The sequence below is a fragment of the Toxotes jaculatrix genome, chromosome 21, assembly GCF_017976425.1.
Source record: "Toxotes jaculatrix isolate fToxJac2 chromosome 21, fToxJac2.pri, whole genome shotgun sequence".
In the NCBI taxonomy this organism is placed as follows: domain Eukaryota; kingdom Metazoa; phylum Chordata; class Actinopteri; family Toxotidae; genus Toxotes; species Toxotes jaculatrix.
The window spans coordinates 6486963-6510915 of NC_054414.1; the positions used below are offsets into that span (position 1 = coordinate 6486963).

The window sequence follows — 23953 nt, forward strand, 5'->3', positions numbered from 1 at the left end:
CTGCGCTGACCTCCTGTTACAGTAGATTAGAGTGAGCCGCACATTTGCTGTGTGGACTTAAGACAGTGTTGGCCTTTTTTGTATCTGGAGTTAGCTTAAAGTACTTGGCTCTCTGAGCGCAGGAACGTGCATCAGCTCCTCTCGGTTTGAATCACTGTGGGGAACTTGAGTGTGCTGCTTTTCTGCGTTTGCTTTGTTGAGGTTCACACTGCCAAATGGCAAGTTAGTCAGAACCTACAAATGAAAGTCACGAGCACTTAAAGGCAGCTTGTTTATTGAGCAGAGTTTTGTTAACATGTCTGACTTGAGCTTTTGGTGACCTAAAATACTCTGATTCAAGTCTCTGGAAGTTAAGCACAATGTCCTGTTGTTGAAAAGTGCAACAACAACGTAATTAACTCTGGGTTTTCGACTGTTTGACAAAGCGTTTGATGGCGTCTAATTTAAGTTTAAGCTCTGGGACATTTTGATGGGAATTTTTCACAATCAAAACAAGCATTAGATCAGAGTAAAGTTAGCTCATCCTTCTTGTTATTATATTTGGTTCCAAGAACCAGCAGTTGCTGATGTAAACATCTGTCTCCTTATAGCCATAAAGTCTGTTTCGAGGTTGTTTCCTGTTGTTGGTTACAATTACGTCTTAACGTCTGAAAAACCAAACCACATCAAGGATAGTAAAAGATCATGTAGTGCCACACACGATCAAAAAACATCTTTGTCACCTGACTTACTACTAATAAACTGCTTTAAACATCTGTGGTGGGAGAGCACCCAGAGAAAAAAAGGAATACAAATACATGCACAGAAAAGTAGGTGAACTTTTGCATTTGTGACTTCATGTCTTCAGCCTGAATGTTCCTGTCACCAAGTTAGACACAATCAGACACAGTCCGTTAGATAAGCAGAGATATCGGAGTATTAGTCAGCCCTGGGATAGTTTAAATCTTACTTACACACACCTTGCCATATCAGAAGAGTCACCCACACACTGACCATTGTTCCAAGCTGGGCGTTGGTTGCCCAGTTTTGTGGCGACGCAGTAGGTTGACCTGCTGTTGAATTGTCAGGAGAGGGAGGTTAGACAGGGTTGGACCAGTAAATGATTGACCATGTTCAAGGGGGGGCAGCAGTGGCAGAGAGTAATGCACAATAGCATATACAATAAAAATCTACAGCAAAAAATGAGTTGAATCCCCTTGCAGCTAGCTTTAACCATAGAAACAGTAATAAAGCAATATTAATAAATAGTAATAAAAGCAGAGGAAACTGTGTTATGTACATGAACAATATTTCTTGAGATGTTTACATCGTTTAAGAATGTTTAAGGACAGGCCTGTGACTACTTGTCACAGGACCATGTTTACTTCACAGGAACACACAAAGACACACACTCTCTTGCACAGCCTCAGGCCACCACTCCCAAATTTAAACAACCCCTGCTCTTGTTGGTCCGTTCCTTATACACTCCATTGTGCTACCCAGAAACAGACATGTCGCTGCAGGTATTCCTGCAGCGAAATCTACCAAGAAGATGCTTTCTGGACATGTCAACTGAATGAGCATTTCTACATGCACACAGTACATCTGTGGCTGTGAAAGAGGGTGGAATGCCCACATAAAGCTTATCAGAGCTTTATCTCTGACACCAGGTTACGCAATCTGTTTATTGCACAAGGTTCCTTCCTCAATAATAGACGAGCACTGGAGATTTATTGTTAAACACATGTGTTTATATATAGAGAGAGGTGACATGTTTTTCAGGATGAGGATGAGAGACAAATGTTGAGATCACTGTGCATTAGTGTGCGTGTGTGTGTGAGAGAGAGAGAGAGAGTCAGCATTGATTCAAGATACACAATAAGGGCTGAGCCAACAGTGAAAGGCCTTAAAAGCAATTTACATTTCCTGTCTTCCCAGTTACAGACATGCCTCTGAATGGTCCCACAGCAAACAAAAGCAGTCACGTTGTGAAAATGTGATTGAGAACATTCAAAACTTTGAGTTGGAGAAGCTAGTTTGAGTGTGGGGACTGTGAGCTGCAGGAGCAGCGGCAGCAGCAGCAGGAGGAGGGGGAGGAGGAGGAAGGGGAAGAGGAGAGGAGGGGGAGGTCATGTCTGAAATGGCAGTATTGCATAACTTCTCAGAGGGAACAGAAGGAAAACGAGGGAAAATGGAAAGCAAAAAAGGAGGGGGTGTGTTACTTGTATTTGAGGAGGAGAAACCTGTTTTTTTATTAATCAGTTTTTACTTACAGAGTGGCCTGAGAGAGTTCAGATGAGTGGCCATAAGTTTTTGTCTTTTTCAAGAAGAGTTATCAAAGAAAAGTTCCAAGAAGAGGTGCAAGAAGGAAAAAAGTTGTAGCTACGGAGAGACTGGGACACATGGGTGGACCTTGTTGCTATCCAAGGAGCAATAAGGGACAGACCTACACACGCCCTCTCTGACGGGGCGTGCACACACTTGTAGACAGACAATCCAGAGAAAGGGAATGTGAGGTTCACTGCTACCGGTGGAATACCAGCTGCCGGTGAGAGGAGGACGTGTTTAATGTGGCTTTTCTCTTGCTGGACTTCTCTTCAGCCTTTCACCGCTGTTGTATTTTTTTCACACTCTTTACTGCGCTTGTGTCGGGAGTATGAATCGATAAACTTGCCGGGAGGGTGAAGCTTCCCTTCAGCATGGTGCAGAGGGATATGACTATCCACTCAGGTAATGTCCATTTCAGTACGCTGTACTCTGCTTTCATGTCTTTGAAAAATAATGACAGCGACTGAAAGTTGCCCGTAAAGTCTACCTTAAGCTGAACTTAGGAGACTACAGGTGTGGTGTGAGCGCTTGCTTGTTATCAGTAAATGTTATGTGTATTGACACTGGAGATTTAAAAGCTGGTTTACTTGTTTGCATGAGAATGGCTGCTCTGCATTCATAGCTGGAAAAATGTCCTCACAAACTTTAAACATTCTTTTCCTTGGGCACATGCTATCAGCCTAACCTGTTGATATTTAGGGTTGGAAACAGTGATAAGCTTAATCACAGTTTTACCGGAAGCTTGCATAATAAGACCACACTCAGGATTTTAATTGCTGCTGCAAAGGAAAAATTGGATAATGAATGCTTGACTTAGTGCCAAATAAACCATACGGTATGTTAAGTAGGGTGTAAATGTAGTTTTTAACCTTAGAGGGTCTCCAGGAGAAAGGAAACAGGTGTGGCTGTGAGGCCAGGTTTGCGGGGTCTATCCAGGCCACACCTGGGCGGATGAGGGGGTTGAGCAAGAGTCAAAAGATGTGGTTGATGAATTTGGATCTTCTCAGAACGTGACAGCCCCCACCCCCACCCTGTCACTGAAAAAAAGACTCAAGCACAACTGTTCCCTGAAGACTGATTGCAGGCCAGGGGCCAGGATCCACACTGGAGAGATTTGGCTGTGGGAGGAGGAACAGAGAACACAGCCGAGGCTCGCTGACGGAGACTGGAGCCAGGGGGAAAAGTAGGTTAGAGGCATCACAGACTATGCTCCAGATTTAAGTGGAAATGACCCACTCATTTCAGTCAGAACAGATTGTTCCAGATCATGACACGGACTATGTCTACTACCGCCAAGACTAGACAGTGGATTTTAGATGATATATGCACTGAGACAGTGTGCCAGCGCTGTCTTCGGGAAGCGTCAACATTGAGATTTAGTCATGGAGTCTGCATGTTTTTGTTTCAGCCATATAGTACAGAGACAGATTTCTGTGTTTAATACACCTAGAGTCAAAACCTGCATTGTTGTGTTGCAGTCACACAGGCAAGTTTAAATTCAGTTCAGAAACAGAAAGTCTCCAGAGTCTGAGTGGAATACAATGATTTTGTGGACCGCTGAACTTTGTTGTCACATTAAAGAAACTATATTGCTATATTGCCAGCTAGACTGGAAGTGCCGTGTGCCAGTGGGACTAAGAGAAATGGTCAAGAAAAGGCCGCTGACTCAAGCTGAAATTGAGGTTTGCGCTGACTATATCATTCAGACTTGTAAACCAAAACAGATAAAGATCACATCCCTTTTCGTCCCCACCCTTGAATAATAGCTCACAGTGTAACGTTCGATCATTGGTGCTGGGTTCTGGTCGACAAGAGCCAGAAATGGTAAAATTGCTTTCAGAAATTAAAGATGCTAATGTAATCTGATCCCACACAGTCAGACTCTTATGCTGTTGAGCAGTATTTAAGATACGATAGCTTAATATGTAGCCTGGCAGAGGGTAGCCTAGCCCAGCAGTGATTCAGAGAGGCTGATGGTACTGTTATGTAACAGATTGGGAGGCTGCCAGCAGCAGAGGCCCCGCAGCACTCAGTCAGGCAGAGAGTAGGAGGGGAGAGCAGAGGGAAGGATGAGATAGAGAGACTGATAGATGGAGAGAAAGAGGAGGAATACGCTTTGGAGTTAAGGGAAGAGAATGAAGGGATGGAAAATGAGAACAGAGAGAAGTGAAGAATTGAAAAATAAGACCATAAAAAGTACTGTAGAACTGGACATTTGGAAGGAAGGAAGGAAGGAAGGGGGGGTTATGTTTCAGTCTTATCTAAACACACAGCTGCAGCAAACACAATCCAGCTGCATGTCTCCTCGCCTCTCTGCCAGTGACTCTGTCATGGCATTAGATAATCTCCATATTCCCAAGAAGCTCAAAACCTTAAAAAAAACAAAAACGTTCCAGTAAAAACAATATATCAACATTGGAGCACAAAAAAAACAAAAGACATCAGACTTAATACATATCAGATTTTAAATGAAGACAGCAGGTTGTTCCATGGTAACTCTTGTTTGGGCACATAGGCTTCTTTGAAAGAATTGTTGAACATGTAGTTGATGATCAAAGGATGTGTGCACATATTACGCAGCAGCACAAATCTCAGCCTTGCACTGACATTAAAAAACAGGCTGAATCTAAGCAACTGAAGATCAGATGTTGTAGTTTTTGGTGAATGTAAACAGCTTTCGATCTAATAAACATACAGGCAGAAAACATATTTATCCAAGTTTTACAAGAGGCTGAAATCTTAAATGTGTCCAGCAGACCACGCACACACCCACAGACTCTGCATGACTCACCAGGACACGGACACACACACACACACATGCACGCACACACACTTCACAACTCATGTCACTGTCAGGACCTGGACATGCAGTTACAGGCTTTGGTAGCCTTCCATTTTCACAGTATGTCCTGACAGCACGGTATTTCAACAAGCTGTAACGCACTCACGTCTTTGATTTGTGATCCAGTAAATTCCTGTTAGATAATGAGTGTGTAGCATACAACAGCCTCACTCAGATCTGTAGCCTAAAGCTAACGAAAAAGTGCTTTATCAGCTTCGTAGGTCTGCTCGTAGCAACAGGAACACGGTGCCTGCACACCCAGAGGTACAAGCCCACTCATGTAGCTCGGTGATCTTTAAAGACACACACACACACACATACACAAGCACACACATCTACTGGATCTTATAGCATCTGTTACCCACCGCTTGTACAGAAAAAACACACTCTCACTCTCAGACACCGCCATTTATAGATATCATACTACGTTAATTTTTGAGGTCTCTAAGCATCTGTAAAGTAATTTTTATAAATGGCCCTATAACATGCTGTGTGCTTTTGGGCACAGCTGTACCACACGCTCACATATGCACATTTTTAATCAGTGTTGTGGGTTGCAAAGCTGAAAATTAATGCACAGTCAAAGCGTGATTGGTGTTAATGAGATTGGTGTGCCGTTTCAAAATCACAGCAGGGATCTTGCTTTGCGTTGTATGACAGCACAAGCCACAGCGCTGCAGCCTGTGGTTGAAAAAGTGCTGTAATAAGTTTCTCTTAATAAAGGATGGTTTGATGGTTTGTACTACCCTGCTCTTAAAACCAACCCAACATTATCCACTGCAAACCCTCTACTTTTAAAATAATGTGAATGAGGGTTTCAGTGATGCACTCATGCACACACACACACAGTTAAAAGCTCCTGCTGTCAACAGGTACAAGCCTGCCGCTCCTCCAGCACACAGCGACTCAGCCAGAAGACATGTCCTCGAGTCAGTTGGGTTTGTGCCTCGACTATAACTCAGCTCGGGCTGGTGTTTTTGAATAATAGAACAGCCATTAGCCCGTGACTCACCTGCTAACAGCAGCCTGGCACACTTAACGTTAGCTGATGAATGTAGCAGAGATCACTGTGAACTGATGGGACTCCTGTTGTTGTTGTTGCTGAGCCATGTGCAGAATAAATTGGCTTAGTATGTAATTTGGGCAAATATTGGGTCTTATCCCCTGAACATGCCAACCCTAAGTCATTGAATTTCACCCAGAAAGACCTCGAGCGTCATTGAAAGGTGTGAGAATTAAACTGTCTTTCTCCTACACAGTAACAGGAAACTTTGTTGATAACAGTGAGATACCATCAACAGTGCAACCAACTCCAAAGGTTCCAGGGCTCGACTCCTGTCTCACTAGTCTGTCACTTTCTTTGGCCTTCAGCGTGTGCTCACTGTCAGACCAAACTACAGAACACAGCTGTTTGTGCTTGGATTGAAACACTTGTGGTCCTTAGGGACTCGTCATGGCCACTTGATACCTCTGCACTCTCATATTCCCATACTCTTTTCCAAAGGGTTTTGAAAGGCTCTGTGTTTTGTCTTTGTTTTTAGCTTCGGCGGTGTGGTAGCTTGGTGAAAACCAGGCAAACGTTCAAATTTTGTATCTTCACTGTTGTTACTGTGAGAACAGATTCTCAGCAACCCAAGAGTCTTCTTGGAAGTAAAAAGAGGGAGCAAAGGTGTGTGCAGTTCCTTGAAAACGTTAAGCCTGATATGTAAACAGAGGACTGTGAGTACGTCCTTTTTTAACTGTTTATTTCCCTCTGTAAAACTTTGCCCCATATACATGTCATTTAGGGTTAGCATCTCATTTAAATACTCAGATAAAATAGAAACCTGTGTCCTAATTAAACGAAAGTGTCTAATAAAAACCCTGTCATTTTGGTTGCTGAAGCAAATTAACAGCCAGGCTTTTCGTAGACGTTATATACAGCAACAGAAAGAGGAGAAGAGAGGAACGCAGGAAGAGGAGTCCAATAAAAACCCAGAGATCAACCCGAAGGAAAACACTGCAAAAACACACACATACAGTATCAAAAGACTTAAAATCAGGCCAAGAAAACCTTTCTCTGAACAACACACACTTCCTCTTTATTTCTCTTCAGCTTCAGCTGGCATCGTTCTTTGCTTCTAGTCTGTTGTTGTGGGACTGAAATGGAAACCAGTCGTAAAGGAGAAAAGAAAGCCGTGTTTCCTCTGTAAGTAGGGCAGGAGGTTAGGGGGTTCGGTACAATAAAAATGATTTTCAGATGTTCAAGTTATGTAACAGTGTGTTACAAAGCCGTCGTCGCTGAACAGAGAACACCCCTCTCCAGCTCTGGTACACTGTTTCCCCCCCCCCCCCTCTCTCTCTCAGTCTCTATTTCTCTCTGAAAAGCTCATTTGCTGAGCACGACCTCACCACCCCTCCTCCTCCTTCAGTCCTGTCTGTCTTACAGTCAGGCTTCATGTTACCAGATGCTAACAGCTGCCAGCTGGCTTATGGCTCCACACTTGTGCTCTTATAGATGCTTCTATCTCTGTCATCAGTGCACAATTAGACCTCAGTTGGACTACTTTTTATTAACAAGATATGACACCGTGATGCATGTTTGGTCTACAAAGAACCTTTGACCATGTATATATGACTTTCAAAGGGCACTTTATTACTTTGCTTAGTACCTATTTTCTTTACTCAGAACAAATTTTACTAGCGTTCAGATGGCTGTAGTATTCTTTGCCTGGGTGCTTGTTTTTCTTTTTCTTCATATCAATCATATTTTTCTCTTAAATTGTTATTTTTATTGCTGTTATTATTAACTGTCATCGGCATGACCATGTATTAAAGTTATGAAGCATTTTTTGGGGGAAAAAAACACTGCTTGAGTCTTATATTTGTAGATGTCAGTTCTATAGGTTATAATAACACTGTACTCATCAAAGTAAACTCTTAGACCTCAGAACACAGCACTATAAAAGGATGCAACAAGTGCAGGCAGTCAGATGATCATGGGTAAAATTGTGAGTGTAACTAACAGCCAAAGCACCAAAAATAAAACCAGTTGTAGTTGTAATAAACTATAGTTTTCCTTTAATGATGACCTGAATCTCTAACCTGCTCCCATTTTCTGTTTTAGACCTTTTAAAAGGAAGTGAGCTTTCTGTCAGTTTAAGTCTCCACCTTTCTTTTGCAGTGTTAGCTATTATACAAATCCCCTGTCATACACTTTGCCTGCAAATGTGACAGAAGATATTGAAATAGTTTAAAAAAATATACTTTAGAAAACAGAACTTTCTCTTTGAAGCATCTAGCTATGGTATCAGCCAGTTTACGTTACATAATGGTACCTCTGACAGCTGAAAATAAAATAAAATATGGTTTCTCCTGGGAATGAAGCTTAAGTGCATTGGTCAGCTCAATATCCCAGAAGGAGTTGTACAGTTGCTTCATTTGCAGACATGTAAAGAGCTGGCTTACAAGCTTCTGGCAGTGAGTTTACCTCTTCCAGTACAAACACAGAGTGAGTGTTTGTACTGGAAGAGTACAAACACAGTAAGTGATTAAGTGCAGACTTGCTATAGCAGCATTTACATTAAGGTTTTCTGCCAAATTCCACCTCTTTTCCTTATGACTACACACTTCGCTGCCATGCAGCTACCAGCACCTTGGTTCTGATACCATTAACGCGATTGCTCAGGCTGTGTCTCTTTACAGTTCAGAAATGCCAGTGGATCAACGCTAAGAAATCCCGGGCCTGATGTCAGTGTTGATCCACAGCCAAATGTAAACAGTGCTGGTAAATTCCTCAGCAGAGTGGGGCGGGGGGGGGGGGGGGGGGGGGCACCAGGAAATAAAGGAAAAAACACCTTCTGTTTTCCCTGCTGGAATGTTAATAGCTGGTGTGACCTGTGGTAGACTGACACTTGGCCTGGTTGGTTTCTCAGCAGGTCAGGCTTTGTTTGGTTCATCTGTGAGGTGCTTTATTTTTCCAACTGCCTTGTTGTTAAACCTGCTTGAGACTAGAAGGTTAAAAACCCAGGACATTCTGGGACATACAAGTGAAGAGTATCCATGGGCAGAGTACCAGTATGTTACCTTTTCAGATACCATAGCTAACAGTGACAGCTCTGTGGATTTACTGACTCAGATTCGATTTTGACAATGTAAGTTATTACCATAGTACAGTTCTGCTGCAGCCTTGCATTAACAGTAAGTAAAGAAGAGAAATTAATAGAGATGTTTTAACTGGATCGTGACAGATTTTTTTTTTTTTTTTTTTTTTTTTGTGGTGAGGGATAATCTCAACAGGAGTCCAAGGGAGCTGTAGATAATGGTCACAGAGCATGTTGCTGAGTTTCAGTGCCAACTGTGGACAGAAACTCTCAGTCAAAAGTGTATTTTCTGACATTTTTCCTCACTGGCTCTTCATGTGTGGTTCACCTGAACCAGGCTTGCCTAGTCTTGTTTGTTAGTGATGACAGGGGAGGTGTGCGGAAACTGCTAATTGTTGCAGGGAGGTTTATGGAATGCGTTGGGGTAATTGTTTTGGGCAGGTCGTATCTGAAGGACGTGCACTGTGTGCCAACAGGGTCACACTGTTCTACGACCAGGATAGAAAATAAAAAAACATTTAGGCTTTAGCCAGTTTATCCCCACAACTTCTGTCATTTGTGTAGATAAAAAAAGCACCATTGAGAGGTCATGTTGTATTTTTGCAGCTGTTTGGCTGTGTAATTGTGGAGCTGATGTTTGGAATGTCACAGCAAGTCGCCGTGGACTAACACAGATAATGTACTGAATTGCGCACAAGTAAAACTGGTAGCAGGTCTGTTTATGATGGTCCTAGTAAGCTCCTTCTTTACATTATCTCCTAAATGATCATACACAGTAGTATACTCTGATTGAAGAAGTGTGCTGGGACTCTACACAGGCACAAGGAGCCAGTGTAGAGGCATTTGGACCCACAGTCAGTGGTGGTTGCTTTCGTGTCACAACACGCGACAGACGGGGGGTGGGGTGGTGGAGGGGTGAGGTTGCGAGCAGCATAGACTGCAATGACAGCAGAGAGAGGGACAACATAAGTATGGTGTTTTAAATATTCTTCAGCTAAGATGATCATTAGATAACAGAAAGGCTCGCACACAGGAGCTGGTGAAATCATTGGATAATAGTAGATAATAGAATGACACTAGTTTTTTTGTCTTGCATTTATATTTGACTGTTGTCTTTCAAAACAGGATTGGACTTGAATAGATTTCTTCCAAAAAGTAAAAAATGTGAAAAAAAAATGTCAGCAGAATGTTTGGATGCCATTTTAAAGGGAACAGCCAATTGTTTTTTTTTTGTTGATTATGTCCCCAGTGGTCCAGGTTATAATGACCAACTGGAAGCTGTGGGGGACTTTTCCATCCATTTACACATCCACAGGAAGTCTTTTAGTCACTGCTTCAGCAAGACCTTCAAACTCTGTCTTTTCTTTTCTTTTTTTTTTGATTCCCAGAAAGACCCAGAAGGATGTCCAAGGCCAAATAGCTGCACTGGAATGTTCCTGAAGCCAGAAATATGACAGCTAATTACTCTTGCTAAAAGTTAAAATTACCACCCAATCGAATGGTTGTGACTCTAATACTGTACATAAACAGCATACAAACCGTGCTATTGTACTGTTATACAATGTAAACACTGGCAGCTCTCTTGGGAAGAAGGTCTGTCATATTTAATAGCTCGTGTTTTTCATTCTGTTTTAGCTCTGCTAGCGGCATGGCTCCAGGGAGGGTAATGCTGGTCTACCACTTTGGTCCAGCCTGATATGTCTCAACAACTGTTCAATGAACTGCCATTGAATTTGTTTCAGACATCCGTGTTCCCCTCAGCATGAATTGTAATAACTTCACTAATCACCTGACTTTTCACCTAATGTCACCATCACGTCACGTTAGTTACTCACAAAACTAATGACATGGACATCAGCCTCAGCTGTGCTTTGTCAAATGTACATGGTAAACATTGTACATGCGAGACATCAAAAAATTTGCGTTATCACTGTGAGCATGTTGCCATGCCAGCATTAGCATATACTGTAGCTCTATGCACTGCTGTATGTAAATATAGTGTCAGTGAGCCTAGCCTGGCTGTCAGGTGTCGAAGTTGCATAAATAGTTAGTCTTGTGGTTCTTTAGGCATTTCCTATCTACTGATTCAGGTGTGAGCAGGTCATGAGAAACATCGCAACTATACTTCCCACACCCTATGTCCACTAAACCCTAGAACCATAAAAAACTTCCCCTGCAAACTTCAACTTTACGCCCACAGTCAAAGGAACGATGACAGTTATCAAACAACACAGAATTTATATTTTACTGCTAAGCTGTAAATAGCCGTCCTCACATGGGCTTTATACTCTCTTAGGAGTTAGGTTCCGGTGTGTGTGTGTGTGTGTGTGTGTGTGTGTGTGTGTGTGTGTGTGTGTGTGTGTGTGTTTGTAATAGCAAACACAAATGGAAAGGAATCACTGAATCAGAGTTGGTCTAAAATCCAGTTGAGCTGTAAACACAGAATACACTGTGACTGCAGGAGGACTGTTAATGATTTTGAGCCACCAAGAGGTAAATAAACAAACATGTTTGGCTTGCGGCGTGTCAGTTTATGATGTGTGTGTGTTGCTGAGATTGACTCAACCCACACAGCAACGTCCTAATCCCAGTGTGTGTCGCATCTCTGTGTTTCCTGCCCAGACTATGAATCATAACAGCAGGTGGACTTTAATCACACACTCACGACAGACAGTTATTGTAGATACCAGCCACCGTTTGTTCAAGGTGTCGTCTGTGTTTTCAGGTGCACTATAGTCGTGTGTGTCACCTGTATGATAGAGGGGCACTATGTACTAACCAGCCATGATGTCACACTGCCTGCTGAGTTTCATATTTGATATTTATTCTCAGGCCGTTGTTTTATTGATAGGTCGACTCCTCTCTGTGCTGTACGGAAAAAAAAAAGTATGAAAACGATGTATTTCCCTTTGTGTCATGCCTCATAAAACATTGATTTAGTCCAAGGAAATGGGGCTTAAAGTTTGCTGTGTGTTTGCAGGCAATGATGTGTGTGCCTCAAAGTAACCTTACCCTGCGAGTGCACAGGTGATACCAAGCTGAATATAGCCCCCTTATGGCCAGCTGACCCTGCTATTTAAAACAGTGGAGGGGGTGGGGGGGTGGCGTTTACCATCAGCATTCTGCAGGAGTCAGAGACAGTTTGATGGTGGACTGCAATAAAAAATTAGTTTTTAAAACAGGATTAGAAAACATCCGCTTTGATTCCCAGATTTCACCTCTGCCTTCGTCTAATAAGAGTCTCACCCCTTCTCAATACATATTTTCAAATTCCCTGTGCGAGCAAGCTGACTTTCCTCAAGGGCAGACTGTTCCAAAAAACATTTCAGAATTGCAGTGGTGATTGGGTATCAATCAATCACTCTGGAAGTCGCTGGGATGTGATTCATTCCAGTATCGGATTTACTCAAGTATCTTTGACAAAGGTCGATTATGTTGGATGAGGTCATCACTGAAAACTGCGACTGAGTCACCATTTCTAAGAGCAAACCTGTGTTCAGAAAGTGCTGAAGAACAGATTGCGTGGTGTTGTGATTTTTTGTATATAGGTTGTTTGTGTGTGTGTGTGTGTGTGTGCGTTTGACAGGGAGGAGGCTTACATGTGGCAGGCCCCCTCAGCCTGTAACGGTGAATGAGTGGCAACAGCTGAGCAGGAGAACTTTATCGGCAGCACTCCCTGCTTGTGTGTGTGTGTGTGTGTGTATGTGTGTGAGATTCAGGAGGAGCTGCAACCAGAGCAGTCTCTCTGGGCACTCTCTCTGTGCCGAGCTCACTGCTGTCCTCTCTTCCTCCGTCGCTGGCCTCTTTTCAGTTTCGTCCTCTCGGATCCCTTCTTCTTTTCATCCACTACTCATCCTGTGGATTTCTTTCCCCCTCCGTCTCTCTGGGAAACATTCGCAGAGCAGTGCTGTCGTGACTCTCCGGCTGCCACTGCAAGGGAAGGAGAGAGCAGGAGGAAGGAGAGAGAGAGAGAGAGAGAGAGAGAGAGAAGCTGAGACAGACCAATCGATTACTCTGGTACAGAGGAGAGAGGCACTGGGAGAGGAGAGACAGTAGCAGTGATTTTCCCACTCCTTTTGCTTTAAAAGGAGATTTTCTTTGACTTGTACGGGAGTCTTCTGAAGCATTCGGTTCACGTCCTTCCCTTGCAAAGAGGGGACAGCTAATTGAAGGGACAGCTGGTGTGGTTTTGACACATCAAGGACTCATCTTCCTTCCCCTCTTCATCCAAAACTTCCAACATTTGGGACTTTGGAGGAGGACCGCTTTGGACTGAGAAGTTCAATGTTTACCAAATAATCAATCTGGATTCTGAATGATAATGCTGGACACCAACCATTGCCTGTCCTTCGAACCCTCCCCCCTGGGCTCTCCACCAATGGGAGACGACATGGAGAAGGCAGGACTGAAGATGGATCACGACAGAGACGTCTATCACAGCCTGAAAGAAGGTGGGCAATCTGGAGCTGCACACAGTCAGTAGAGACACAAGATATCTGAAATGATTTGCATTGATGTGCCTCGGCAGGTTCATGTCAGCACTTCATAGCTTCATATAAATAGTTAATGGGGCTGTGCTAAAGAGATTTGGTTCATTCGGTCTATGTAAGACAGAAGGAAGTAGACGTGGTTACAGTGTGTTCTTCCTGCTAAAACTTTTTGGTAGACTTGGCCTCTGCGCTGAATTACAGAAGTGTGGGTGACTACAGGGGTAGATAACTCAGCCTGTCATGTTAAAGCCACATTGCATATTTCTTCAGAATTAAAGGTGCCCTGTGGAGTTTTCTTGAAAACACACAAATTAGTGTCGCATACAGTGTTACTCACCAAAACACACTGGGTGTATCCTTGAAGACTTCCTCATAAATGATTTGCATAGCCATTTTTTTTAAATTTTGCAACCTCCATTGTTTACATCCATGTTTACACAGTGGCAGTCTTCTTTTTCCCCTGCTTTTTGTTGGTACTCATGCTGCGTTTCTTGGGTCATCATCGGCACCTGTAGATCAGTGGAACAGAGTGAAACAATTAGCAAGATTATGCATTAATGATGGTGTGACACTTACTGCCACTCTGCATTTTGATGTGATGTGAGACTTGCAAAAACTTAGAAAAACATCTTGTCCATTAGAAATGGAAAAATCGAGGCAGCCAGTAGTGACTTAATATCAAAAGTTAGTGTGGAATACTTTACAGTCAGTGCGACCGTAAAACCAGCTTAGGTCTGTTTATAACCAACATCACAAGAGTAATAGACGAGAGACTACACATAAAACAACACATTCCTGTGAGGTTACAATGATGGAAGATAGAGGAGGTCTAAAGGTAAGCAAGTGCAACACAATGGGGAAAAAAGGTAGAAGGCATTTTTATGGTTCTGTGAAAACATCTGACATTATCAGTGTCACTGTTCATACATGACACTATAGCAGTCAGTTCAAAAGTTAGTGTTCCAGATCTGCTTTTTGCCACCTGCTAACCATTGCTAAATTCTTCAAAGGAGGCATGTATCATCTAGAGAAAGCGGGAGTGATAGGAATTGCTTTAAGCCGTGAAATTTCTGGAAATCTGACTTGTGTTTCTTGAACTTTAAGATAATCAGTATTCACTCTAATCCTTCTTGCTGTCATCTGTGTTCCCGGAGCAGTGCAGCAGTGCGAAGGCAGTGGGAGTGATTCCAAAGTGTCAGTGGCCTTAACCTCGTATTGTTCCTGCCTTCTAGCCCTCTTTCCATCCCCACTGATGTGTGAAAGTGATGTGTGAAACATTTGCTGTAGCCAGGCACGGCGTTCATCTCTCTGTTGAACAGATGCAACCAAACGGCGCTGCTGTGCAAACGATGAGCTCATGCAGAAGAACATTAACAGGCTTTACAGACTATTTCCAACACCATCGCCAAGTGTAACGTCCGTTCAGAGAATCTGTGCAACTTGTGTTTGTGGGTTCGGTCGCTGGGTATGTGTATGTGTATGTGTGATCATATATGTTTCCATCTTCACGTGCCCACTTCCTCACCCAGTGTGGGCTTGTAGCATTCTTCCTGCATGCTAGCCTGCTTGCTATGGTGGGTGTGTGCAGGCTTAGCTGTGCCAAGCTCAGGGGTCTTTGGAGACAGTGACGAACTCAGGCATGTTTAATCAGATCGAATGGCACATGAGCGGCAGCAGGATTAGCCCAGTTGGCCACCAGGAACTCGGCTGAACCTTAGTGGCCTCTTTTTTTTTCTCCCTATCTGACGCCCCTGTAACCTTAAATCTAATCCTTTTATCCCTCTTTCCCCTGGTTACCATACTTTTTCAAAGGTTTGCTGTAGCAGGTGGCGACCCCTGTAACAGTATATGCACACAGAACCATTGGGGTGAAATATCACAAAGACATTCAGGATCAATTCAAAAAAAAAAATAATAATAAAATAAAAAAATAGATGTAGGCCAGTATTTAACTCCCAAATCTCTAAATTAAAAAAGTGTGAAAAGAGGTTGTAATTCTGAAAGTGAAGCCATGTTCCAGCAGGAACCTTGTGTTTTGCTGTCATGCTCTCATGACTTTCACTGTGACTCTGTCTGGCAGAAGGTTGGCATAGTGGTTTGAAATACCATCCTGTCACAATCTTGAATGCATAAGCAAAATGATTGGTGTTCCCCGTGTTCAGACCTGGCATTAACATGTATCCTGGGTGAACCGATCACAAATGGACAGCTCTAAGTACAGCTGTGAATGCACCTGAGACACATTGAGGACACATTTGAGGTCCAATCACTCACGCCACATTTGGGGCGCGTACGGTCACATTCTTTTAGGAGTGTGAACGCGAATGTGTTCTGGGCCACACTGAAGTACCGCCTACTCGACTGACATCCTCTGTGTAAGAGAGTGTACACACTCATCCGTAGACAAACCGTGTACGCTGTCTTTGTCCACGACATCTGAAAAATTCATAAGGCCCATAGAGTTATATTATGAGTGCATCAAAAACATCACTGGTTAAAAACAACAACACGCTTGGTCTTTGCAAACAGAAATGATGTTTGTGTTTATTTGCATGTAGAGCAGAGAAGTGTGATCTGATCACAAGTGGTCACTCAAGACGCATGTAGAGACACGCTTTTTAAGGCCAGGTGTGAAGTCACATACTTAGAGCTGTCCACTTGTGATCAGATCACCATCATCTCTGCTGTCCTCTCTCCCTCTGTGTTCCTTCGCTCTAACTTTTTTTTTATGACTGCGGAGGCCAGTTTTGGCTGTGGCCTAGTATCCTAATAAAACTGCCCTGCCTTTTCATCCTTTTCTTAAATTAACCAAAATGCCCTTCAAACCTGATTTAAACTCCAGAGTGCGTCCCGGTCTCCGAAAGACAAAGACACTGTCAAGTTTAATTGCTTTTTTCTCAATCATCAGTTCAGCTAGATACTACTACTACTACTACTACTACTACTAACTAGATTTACATGCGCATGTGGAACCGGGTCAGTGTCAGTCAGGTTGAGGCAGATCAGAGAACATGATTACATGCACAGTAGTAATCATTTTTCTCCTCAGCCCATTACCATATTCTTGAACATAGACTGCTCAGTGTTACAAATGTTTTACTATTCAGGTTTTGAGACTAAATTACTCATGTTTTTAGTTTCTAACTAATGCAGAGCTTAATGGCTACAATTCTAGTAATAGAAATTTCTGCCTCCATATTTGTTTGCAGTTTGGTTTTGATTCCCATACTAAATTTTCAATGTTACCTTTTGAAAATTTAGTTGTCATTACCATTATATGATTTGGTTTGCCCACCACAGGCTACAGTTTCAACACCCCTGCAGCTTTTCACACCATCACTAGCATGTATGAAGTGTCACTGCAAGACTTCTGCAATTTTTTTTTTTTCCCTAAGCCACTGAGAAAATGGTTTCAGTGATGACTGTTATCATTTTCAGCTGGTGATAAAAAGCCATTACTGGCCACTGTGGCCACTGGACTAAACAGCCAATACTTGGGCTTCCAATGCACTTACTGCCAGAGAAATAAAAGAGAGGAATGTGAGGGAGAGTGCAGGAGAGAATAAATAAGTTAACTAGAGTGTTCTTGGTGTGTTAAAGGAGGGAGCACTGAGATGTGAGGCTGGGATGGAGGGAAAGTGTAAGATTCTCTTTCCCAGAATAAGCCTCTTCCCTGGAAGTGCCAAGTGGCGTGGCATCTTATCCTGCACTATGCCCTGGCACGGTCAGCATGTCTGTGTGTGTGTTTTTGCATTTGTGTGTGTGTGTGTGTGTGTGTGTGTGTGTGTGTGCATGGATTCAGGGAGCACGTGAGTCTCCTAAGTGCTCGTGTGCTTGGCACTGAGTGAAAATGAATCTCGTAGCCGCTGCACGTTGATAACATATACATGAACTCAGCTGGCTCTGTTTAGGTCTCTGTGTTTACGCCGCTGAACGTGAACTGACATGTTATTGCTTCCAGAGGGGAGTCTCTGGTGCTAGTGTGATCCCCTAAGATTTAAAGCATACACACTTGTAAATATAACAGAGGGGAGCTGGGATTGCCAGAGAGGATTTAGAGCCAGAGAATGACATTTACTTGCATAGGCTCTGACGTTAATTCATGGGAGTTGCGGCGTTGCTGGCCAGACCTGGATTGTTTGTCATAACAGAGGGCTAACACAGCAGCAGCTATGCAGGACGGCTAACCGGCTAGCTCGCCTGCGAACATCAATGATGTCACTTTGTTAGTTGGAAGGAACAGGTGCTGCTTGTCCTCAAAGTAGCAGACGCAACCCTGGCCAGAAAAGCTTGGGACGCCTCAGTGGTGTGTTCCACTTCACACACAAATGCGCACACACACACACACACACCCCTTCAGCAGGGACAGCTGGTACATATAAAACAAGAGTCTCAGCTGAGTGGAGCTGAACTGAATGTCTGTGTCGATGAAAATAGTATTTGTTGGTATAACAGCGCACTCGTTGATTCCTCTGATTTTATCAAACTGTGTGAACCAAGACGATCAGAATGTGCATGTCACATCATTGGTTTTAAAATGGCAACAGGCTGTTGCCAAGAAGCACAGTGGAAGTTATCTATCTCAGAAAAGCATCATACCACAGACAGCGGTCTTCAGTGACATGTCTGTATCTGTTTTGTTCATTTCTGTCACGGTTGGTGATCAGTTTGTATTTGGTTCGTTTACCGTGGGCTTGGCTGAAAAGTCCATCTCACTTCCCTAAACTGTCACTGTGTTGCAAGAAACCGATGCCGCAGCAAATGAAGAAATACAGTGCACTTGCATGATCCAGCAGCCGTCCATATTTGAATTATTATTTTGTAAAAAAAAAATCTCTGTCTTGCCTGGGTCTATTTTGAATTCATGACTAACTGATTTTTAATTCTAATTAAATTATGGTTTTGAGGCTAGAGTGGGAGATAATAAGCTTTCAGCTCAGGGGACGATTTGCAAAATTAGTTTGACTTTAAAACGTACAAGGGCAAGAACAACTGAGCTACACAATTCATAATTCATAACAACTGCAACTTATTGTGTGCACAGGGGTCAAACACGGTCCAACTCCTTTTGTCCAGTGCTGTGTTCCTTAAAACTCTCCCCATGCCTCTGTGTTATGTAACTAGCACTTCCTGTTTTGAAATGACGCCGCAATCAGCCCATTTCTCCCATTTGCTCTTTTTTTTTTCTTCTTTTTTTTATAATCTACTCTGAAATTGAGGCTGGTCTTGTTTCAGTCTACATTCTCATTGTTCTTTTTGCTTTCTTTGCTGGTTTCTTTCATCTTTATTGCTGTGCTTGCTTTATCTCTCATAGATTGTTTGATGAATGATTACTTTTTCCTCCGCGCACATCTCTGCACAGAAAATAAAAAAAAACCCAGAAACAGGAAGTGTGTAGTACTCTGCTCACACCCTCCTTGTACCCGCCTCCTCTAGAGCTGCAAAAAAAAAAAAAAAAAAAAGCAGCACAAAAGAGAAGGGGGAAATGGGAGGATGAATTGGGTGCCAGAGAGTTCGGGTCCTCTTCATGTCAGGTCAAATGCACCTGGGTTCCCCTGCAGGGTCGATCGATCTAAACGTGGCAGATGGATTTCTGATTAGTGGACAATAAGGAAACTTTAAGAGCTCAGAGCTCCATCGCTGCAGTTTCTTACTCTGATCGGACTGTCACTGACTCTCTCTTCTCCTCTGTCTCCCCCTCACCTCCTCTGTATCCATGCAGTACTCCAGCTCAAACTCCAGCAGAGACGAACACGCGAGGAACTGGTCAGCCAAGGGATCATGCCACGTAAGTCTCTGCTTTAAGTCTCTGTGGTTCTCAGGTTGTTTTTGTCTGTGAATCAAAAAAGTACTGTATTACGCAACTTCCATGATGCACCGTCATTGGGGTTACTTCCACTTTAATATATACAAATCGTATATTTTTACATCTGCAGCCAGTGACTCACATTCTCAATATACACTCTAAAAAAACCTTCAGACTGACACAGTCTCACGTAAAGATTTTTAGGTGTTTATGTTCAGTGTGTGGAATATGCTAATGATCTGAGGTTTTATAAAAACCTGTGCAGACAACTAGATCAGAGTCTGTGCCTTTGAGCTGAGGTCAAAGTGTTAGCTCTTTCCTGCTCCGGCATCAGACAACATGTCAGATCCTGTCAAAGATTGATTGGGCTGATGCTGAACTAAATGTGTCGGGTTCACGCACTCGCACGCGGAATGGGCCTTATTCTGTAACATTTCTGGTTATTCACATCTGCTATACGGGATGCGTTGGTAAATTGCATCTCTGTGTCTTCAGTGAGGACAGGTTGAAGCTCTGTTTTTGCATTCAGGTTTTTTGGGGTTTTTTTTAGCTTTTTGCGGAAAATGAAAGCCCTCATCTGTGTAATTAGTATGAGTTTGTGTGTTGTGCATGTGTCATATTTCGTGGTCTTTGCACCACTTTGTGTTATCAAATAGGGCAGCTTCCTCTTCTTCTGTATCCACTTCCTGTTTCACAGTTCCACACATTGCAAGAGGCGGGGATATATATATATATATATATTTATTTATTTATTTATTTTATTTGACCTGTTTCTGTGTAGAATGTTGCTGTGGCCTCTAAGTTACAAGAATACTGTAGAGTCTATATGATAGATACGAGTTCAGAGAAACTAAATATGCACACAGTATGCAGAAGAGGTGACAGAGATTAGTTTTATAAGAAATAAAGTAGGGAGAAATGTCGATCACTTGTCAGTCGCTGGTAATCGCAACATTTTGCTTGTCACAAGTTTGGCCTATTTTCAGTTGTTTTTTTTTTCATGCCACACTTTGTTTATATCACCACTGGCTTTTGTTAATGGTAACCTGTGACTCTGAATTGGCAGGGTCCACTAAAAATGCACTTACAGTAACTACCAAGGCTCAGTTTGTATTACAGGTATGAAAGAATGTACCGGAATGGGCACTTAGACCAAGGGCTTATTTTAGTGGGCAGCATGGAGTTTCACATTCGACCATTTAGTCGTTACAGTAAATCAGTCTGTGTCCTCCTTATGCAACAGGCCTCGTGCCAGACCATTAGCTGCACTGGGATCAGAGTGTACTGGTGGAATATTTCACTGTCCAGATACTCTTCTGTGGAAATGCAGAGACTGAATACAGAGAGAGAGAGAGAGAAAGAGAAGGCTTGGGTTTATAAAAGAGTTATTAAAGACTGTGTTTGCTCTCAACAAAGAGCACTTATTTTGACTGTTGCCTTGAGACTCAACAAGGTAGAGCAAAGGCTGTTCAGCTGTCCCTGTTGAATCATAGGAGCTTAAAGATCAAACGAACTGCTGACAAGCAAGGAGAGGAGGGTGCATCACCATTTATCGACTCTCCATGGAATCGTATGATGATGATGATGATGATGATGTGAACATAAACAGTTAGCATATTGTGGTTTTATAATATTATAATGTGCTTTCAGCCATGTTGGCTAGCTGTAGAGGGTACGGTGAGTGCTGGGAATCGATGAAGGGTGAGTTCCTGCCGTGGTGTGAAATCCTCACACTGGTTTCGCAGCTGTAGGTGTTTTGAACGTGTAACTTTCCACCTTCTTTCTCTTATTTTCTCAGTCTAGGTTTTGTTGGGGAAGGCACTTGACCTCCCACCTGCTGCAGTGATGGACCTAAGTTGCGGCTGTCGCACTCTACTGTTTAAATATGAAGCAGTTTGTTTCTGAACAAGAGAATACAAAACAGGCTGATTGTGGCAATAACAGTGCCCCTGTGTTTTTAGGTCAGCCATGTGGTTCATCTGTGGTCGAAAGGTCAGAGTCAGGGTAGTGGAACTTTGGCAAAAGTTCTGGAAATGATCAGGTCATGAAAACAGATTTGAAAACATGTAGGCTTTTCTGCCCTTTTTCAGTTTTTTTTTTAGTTTACTTGATGTTGTCAAATAGCTAAATTAGGAGCTCTCTTCAATCAGTAGATCGTTTTGAGAAGCATGGCCAGTTGCTCAGCTTGCTCTTCGGGGTAGATCTCCGCTCTGTTTGCTCTGGCTTTACTGCGATTGTGTAATTTCTGTTTCACTATAGCCAGACACACAACACAGGTGTTGCTGTTTTTGTCTCTGTTAATTGCACAAATACAGAGTAGTGATTGATGTGGCAGTCATAAAGACCGTTAAATTGCTATTTTATACTTGTGCAGAAACATAATAAAAATGTCAATTAGACCTTTATTTTGAGATGGATTGCATTCATATACAAACCAGGCAATAACAGAGGGAGTCAGAGGCAGCAGCAGGTAGCAGGTAGCAGCTACAGTAAATATTACTATAAAAGTGGAAATGCTGTGAGAGATTGAGAAGCTGACAGTCACGTCACCATTTAAGAAAAGCTCAGTTCCCCCACCCGCACAAAAAAATATTAGATGATGTTGGTTATGAGAAAAAAATTAATCTGCTGTGGAGAGCAATTTTTTTAAACTGCTAATCCCAGTTTACAGTAACTTCATTTGAGCTCCATGATTAGCAGCTACTAAAGTCCAAAGTAACCATTGTCTGTGTTCAGTGACAGGACAAACTCTTGGATTCGTTGCTGCTCATGATAAACATTTACCTCACAAAACATTACAAGAACAGTTAAATATAAATAGAATAAGTGAACCTATAAAAAAGCCAATATGAGTCTGATATGTTGACATATGTTTGGGGCTGTTTTGTTGTGATCTTGACCGTTTGGTTATGTCACAACTGGTATGTAGGTCTTCTTTTTTCGACGTCAGGGGTTGTGACACAGGAATGCCTCCCACCCCCGCCCAGTCATCCGTGGCACACACACACAGTCGACGCCCCGCTGTAGCCAGAATGTCCACGCTCACACACCCTTGGCAGGGATTTCACCAGCTCTTGACCAATCAGACAGTTGCCATGTTACATCATTGTAACTGCCGATATCCTTCCCTAAATAGTGAACCTCTTTGTCCGAGTCTGTTAAGGTTTTTTTTTCTAAACCTCCACCTTTCATGGGAAAATTAAAAAGTATTTGATGTTAAAGACTAAGAGAGAAACCGTGATCCAGGCCGAAAATTTAAAGGGGAATTAAAAATTTTAATTCTTTAGATCTGGAAACGTTTTGTCCTGCATTGAACAGTTAAACAGACTTAAACGTTCAGTAAACTTTAAAGTGATATTTCAATTTTGGACTTTTTGGCTATATATATATATATATACACACACACACACACAGATATAGATATAGATATATAAAAAGAGAGAGAGAGATTTTTTTTGTGGGGGGCTGTTTTCCGATAACTTTAAAACACTTCTGCTTTTGTGTAAAGTCCAGCCAAATACAAACCACAACTGGCTAGCTAAATATATAAAGATATCTGTTCCTACTCATGCACACACACTCACATACACACACCATATATACATTCACAGCTTCACCCACACTGTAGGGACATTACTGACAGTTATGATTGAGCGCAGTGATGAATGCAAATTTTCTTTGTGTGCAGCAGTCTGTCTGTCAGTCCACACTTTCCTATGTCTTCACTCTTATCTGTAATGATTGACTCCAGACTACTGGGCATGAAGAACCTCAGATGCCCATTCACAGTCAGACTTAACACATACTGGTGGCTTTTGAAAGTTTGGGCTGTCTGCTCTCCATAAATCTCAAAAAGGGCTTGGACAGTCAGCACACATCCATACTATTTTCTGTTTAAAATAACCATAAAATTATTATGAAGCAGGGTTAATTGTGCTGGTATATGGGTACCTAACCTACCTCAGCCAAACTACTGCCACTGGCTGCAGCGATAACCTTGCCAGGATCTGAACAACATAGTAACGGACCACAGAAAACAGCCACAGTTTCATTTTTCTCAGTGATAACAGAGTTGGCTCCTGCTGCAGAGAAACCGTGCTTTAGTCCTGCACACACGCAGCACACTGCAGAGGCCGACCAGCCGACTGAGCTGTGATCAGAGTGCATGGTTTAGAATAGCACTCCTGACCTTCTCATCCTACAGCCACTTCTGCTTTGAATCTGTCTTCCTCTATAGCTGTATCTGTTCTCACAGTGTCACTTTCCAAAAGGAGCATCACGACTGCCATCAGTGTCTGTGTGAGCTGCACTCATCTCTCTCTGTGTCCCCCCCCCGCCCTCCATCCCTTCTCTCTCTCCACGCAGCACTGAAGAGCCCGGCAGCCTTTCACGAACAGCGGAGGAGTCTGGAGCGAGCAAGGGTGAG

General features: G+C 42.7%; 1 protein-coding gene across 11 annotated transcripts in view; it reads left to right on the forward strand.

The window, feature by feature from the left end:
* Window positions 1–23953, forward strand: part of mrtfab (myocardin related transcription factor Ab) — a 40097-nt gene that overhangs the window by 6759 nt on the left and 9385 nt on the right. For 4 of the 11 annotated variants that reach the window (XM_041066525.1, XM_041066526.1, XM_041066521.1 and 1 more), the window contains exons 1-3: window positions 12923–13682; window positions 19444–19509; window positions 23893–23948. In XM_041066525.1, coding sequence (XP_040922459.1) covers window positions 13547–13682; window positions 19444–19509; window positions 23893–23948 — 258 coding nt within the window. In that variant the 5' untranslated portion in view covers window positions 12923–13546. The other 7 variants (XM_041066519.1, XM_041066520.1, XM_041066524.1 and 4 more) reach the window with 5 other exon arrangements.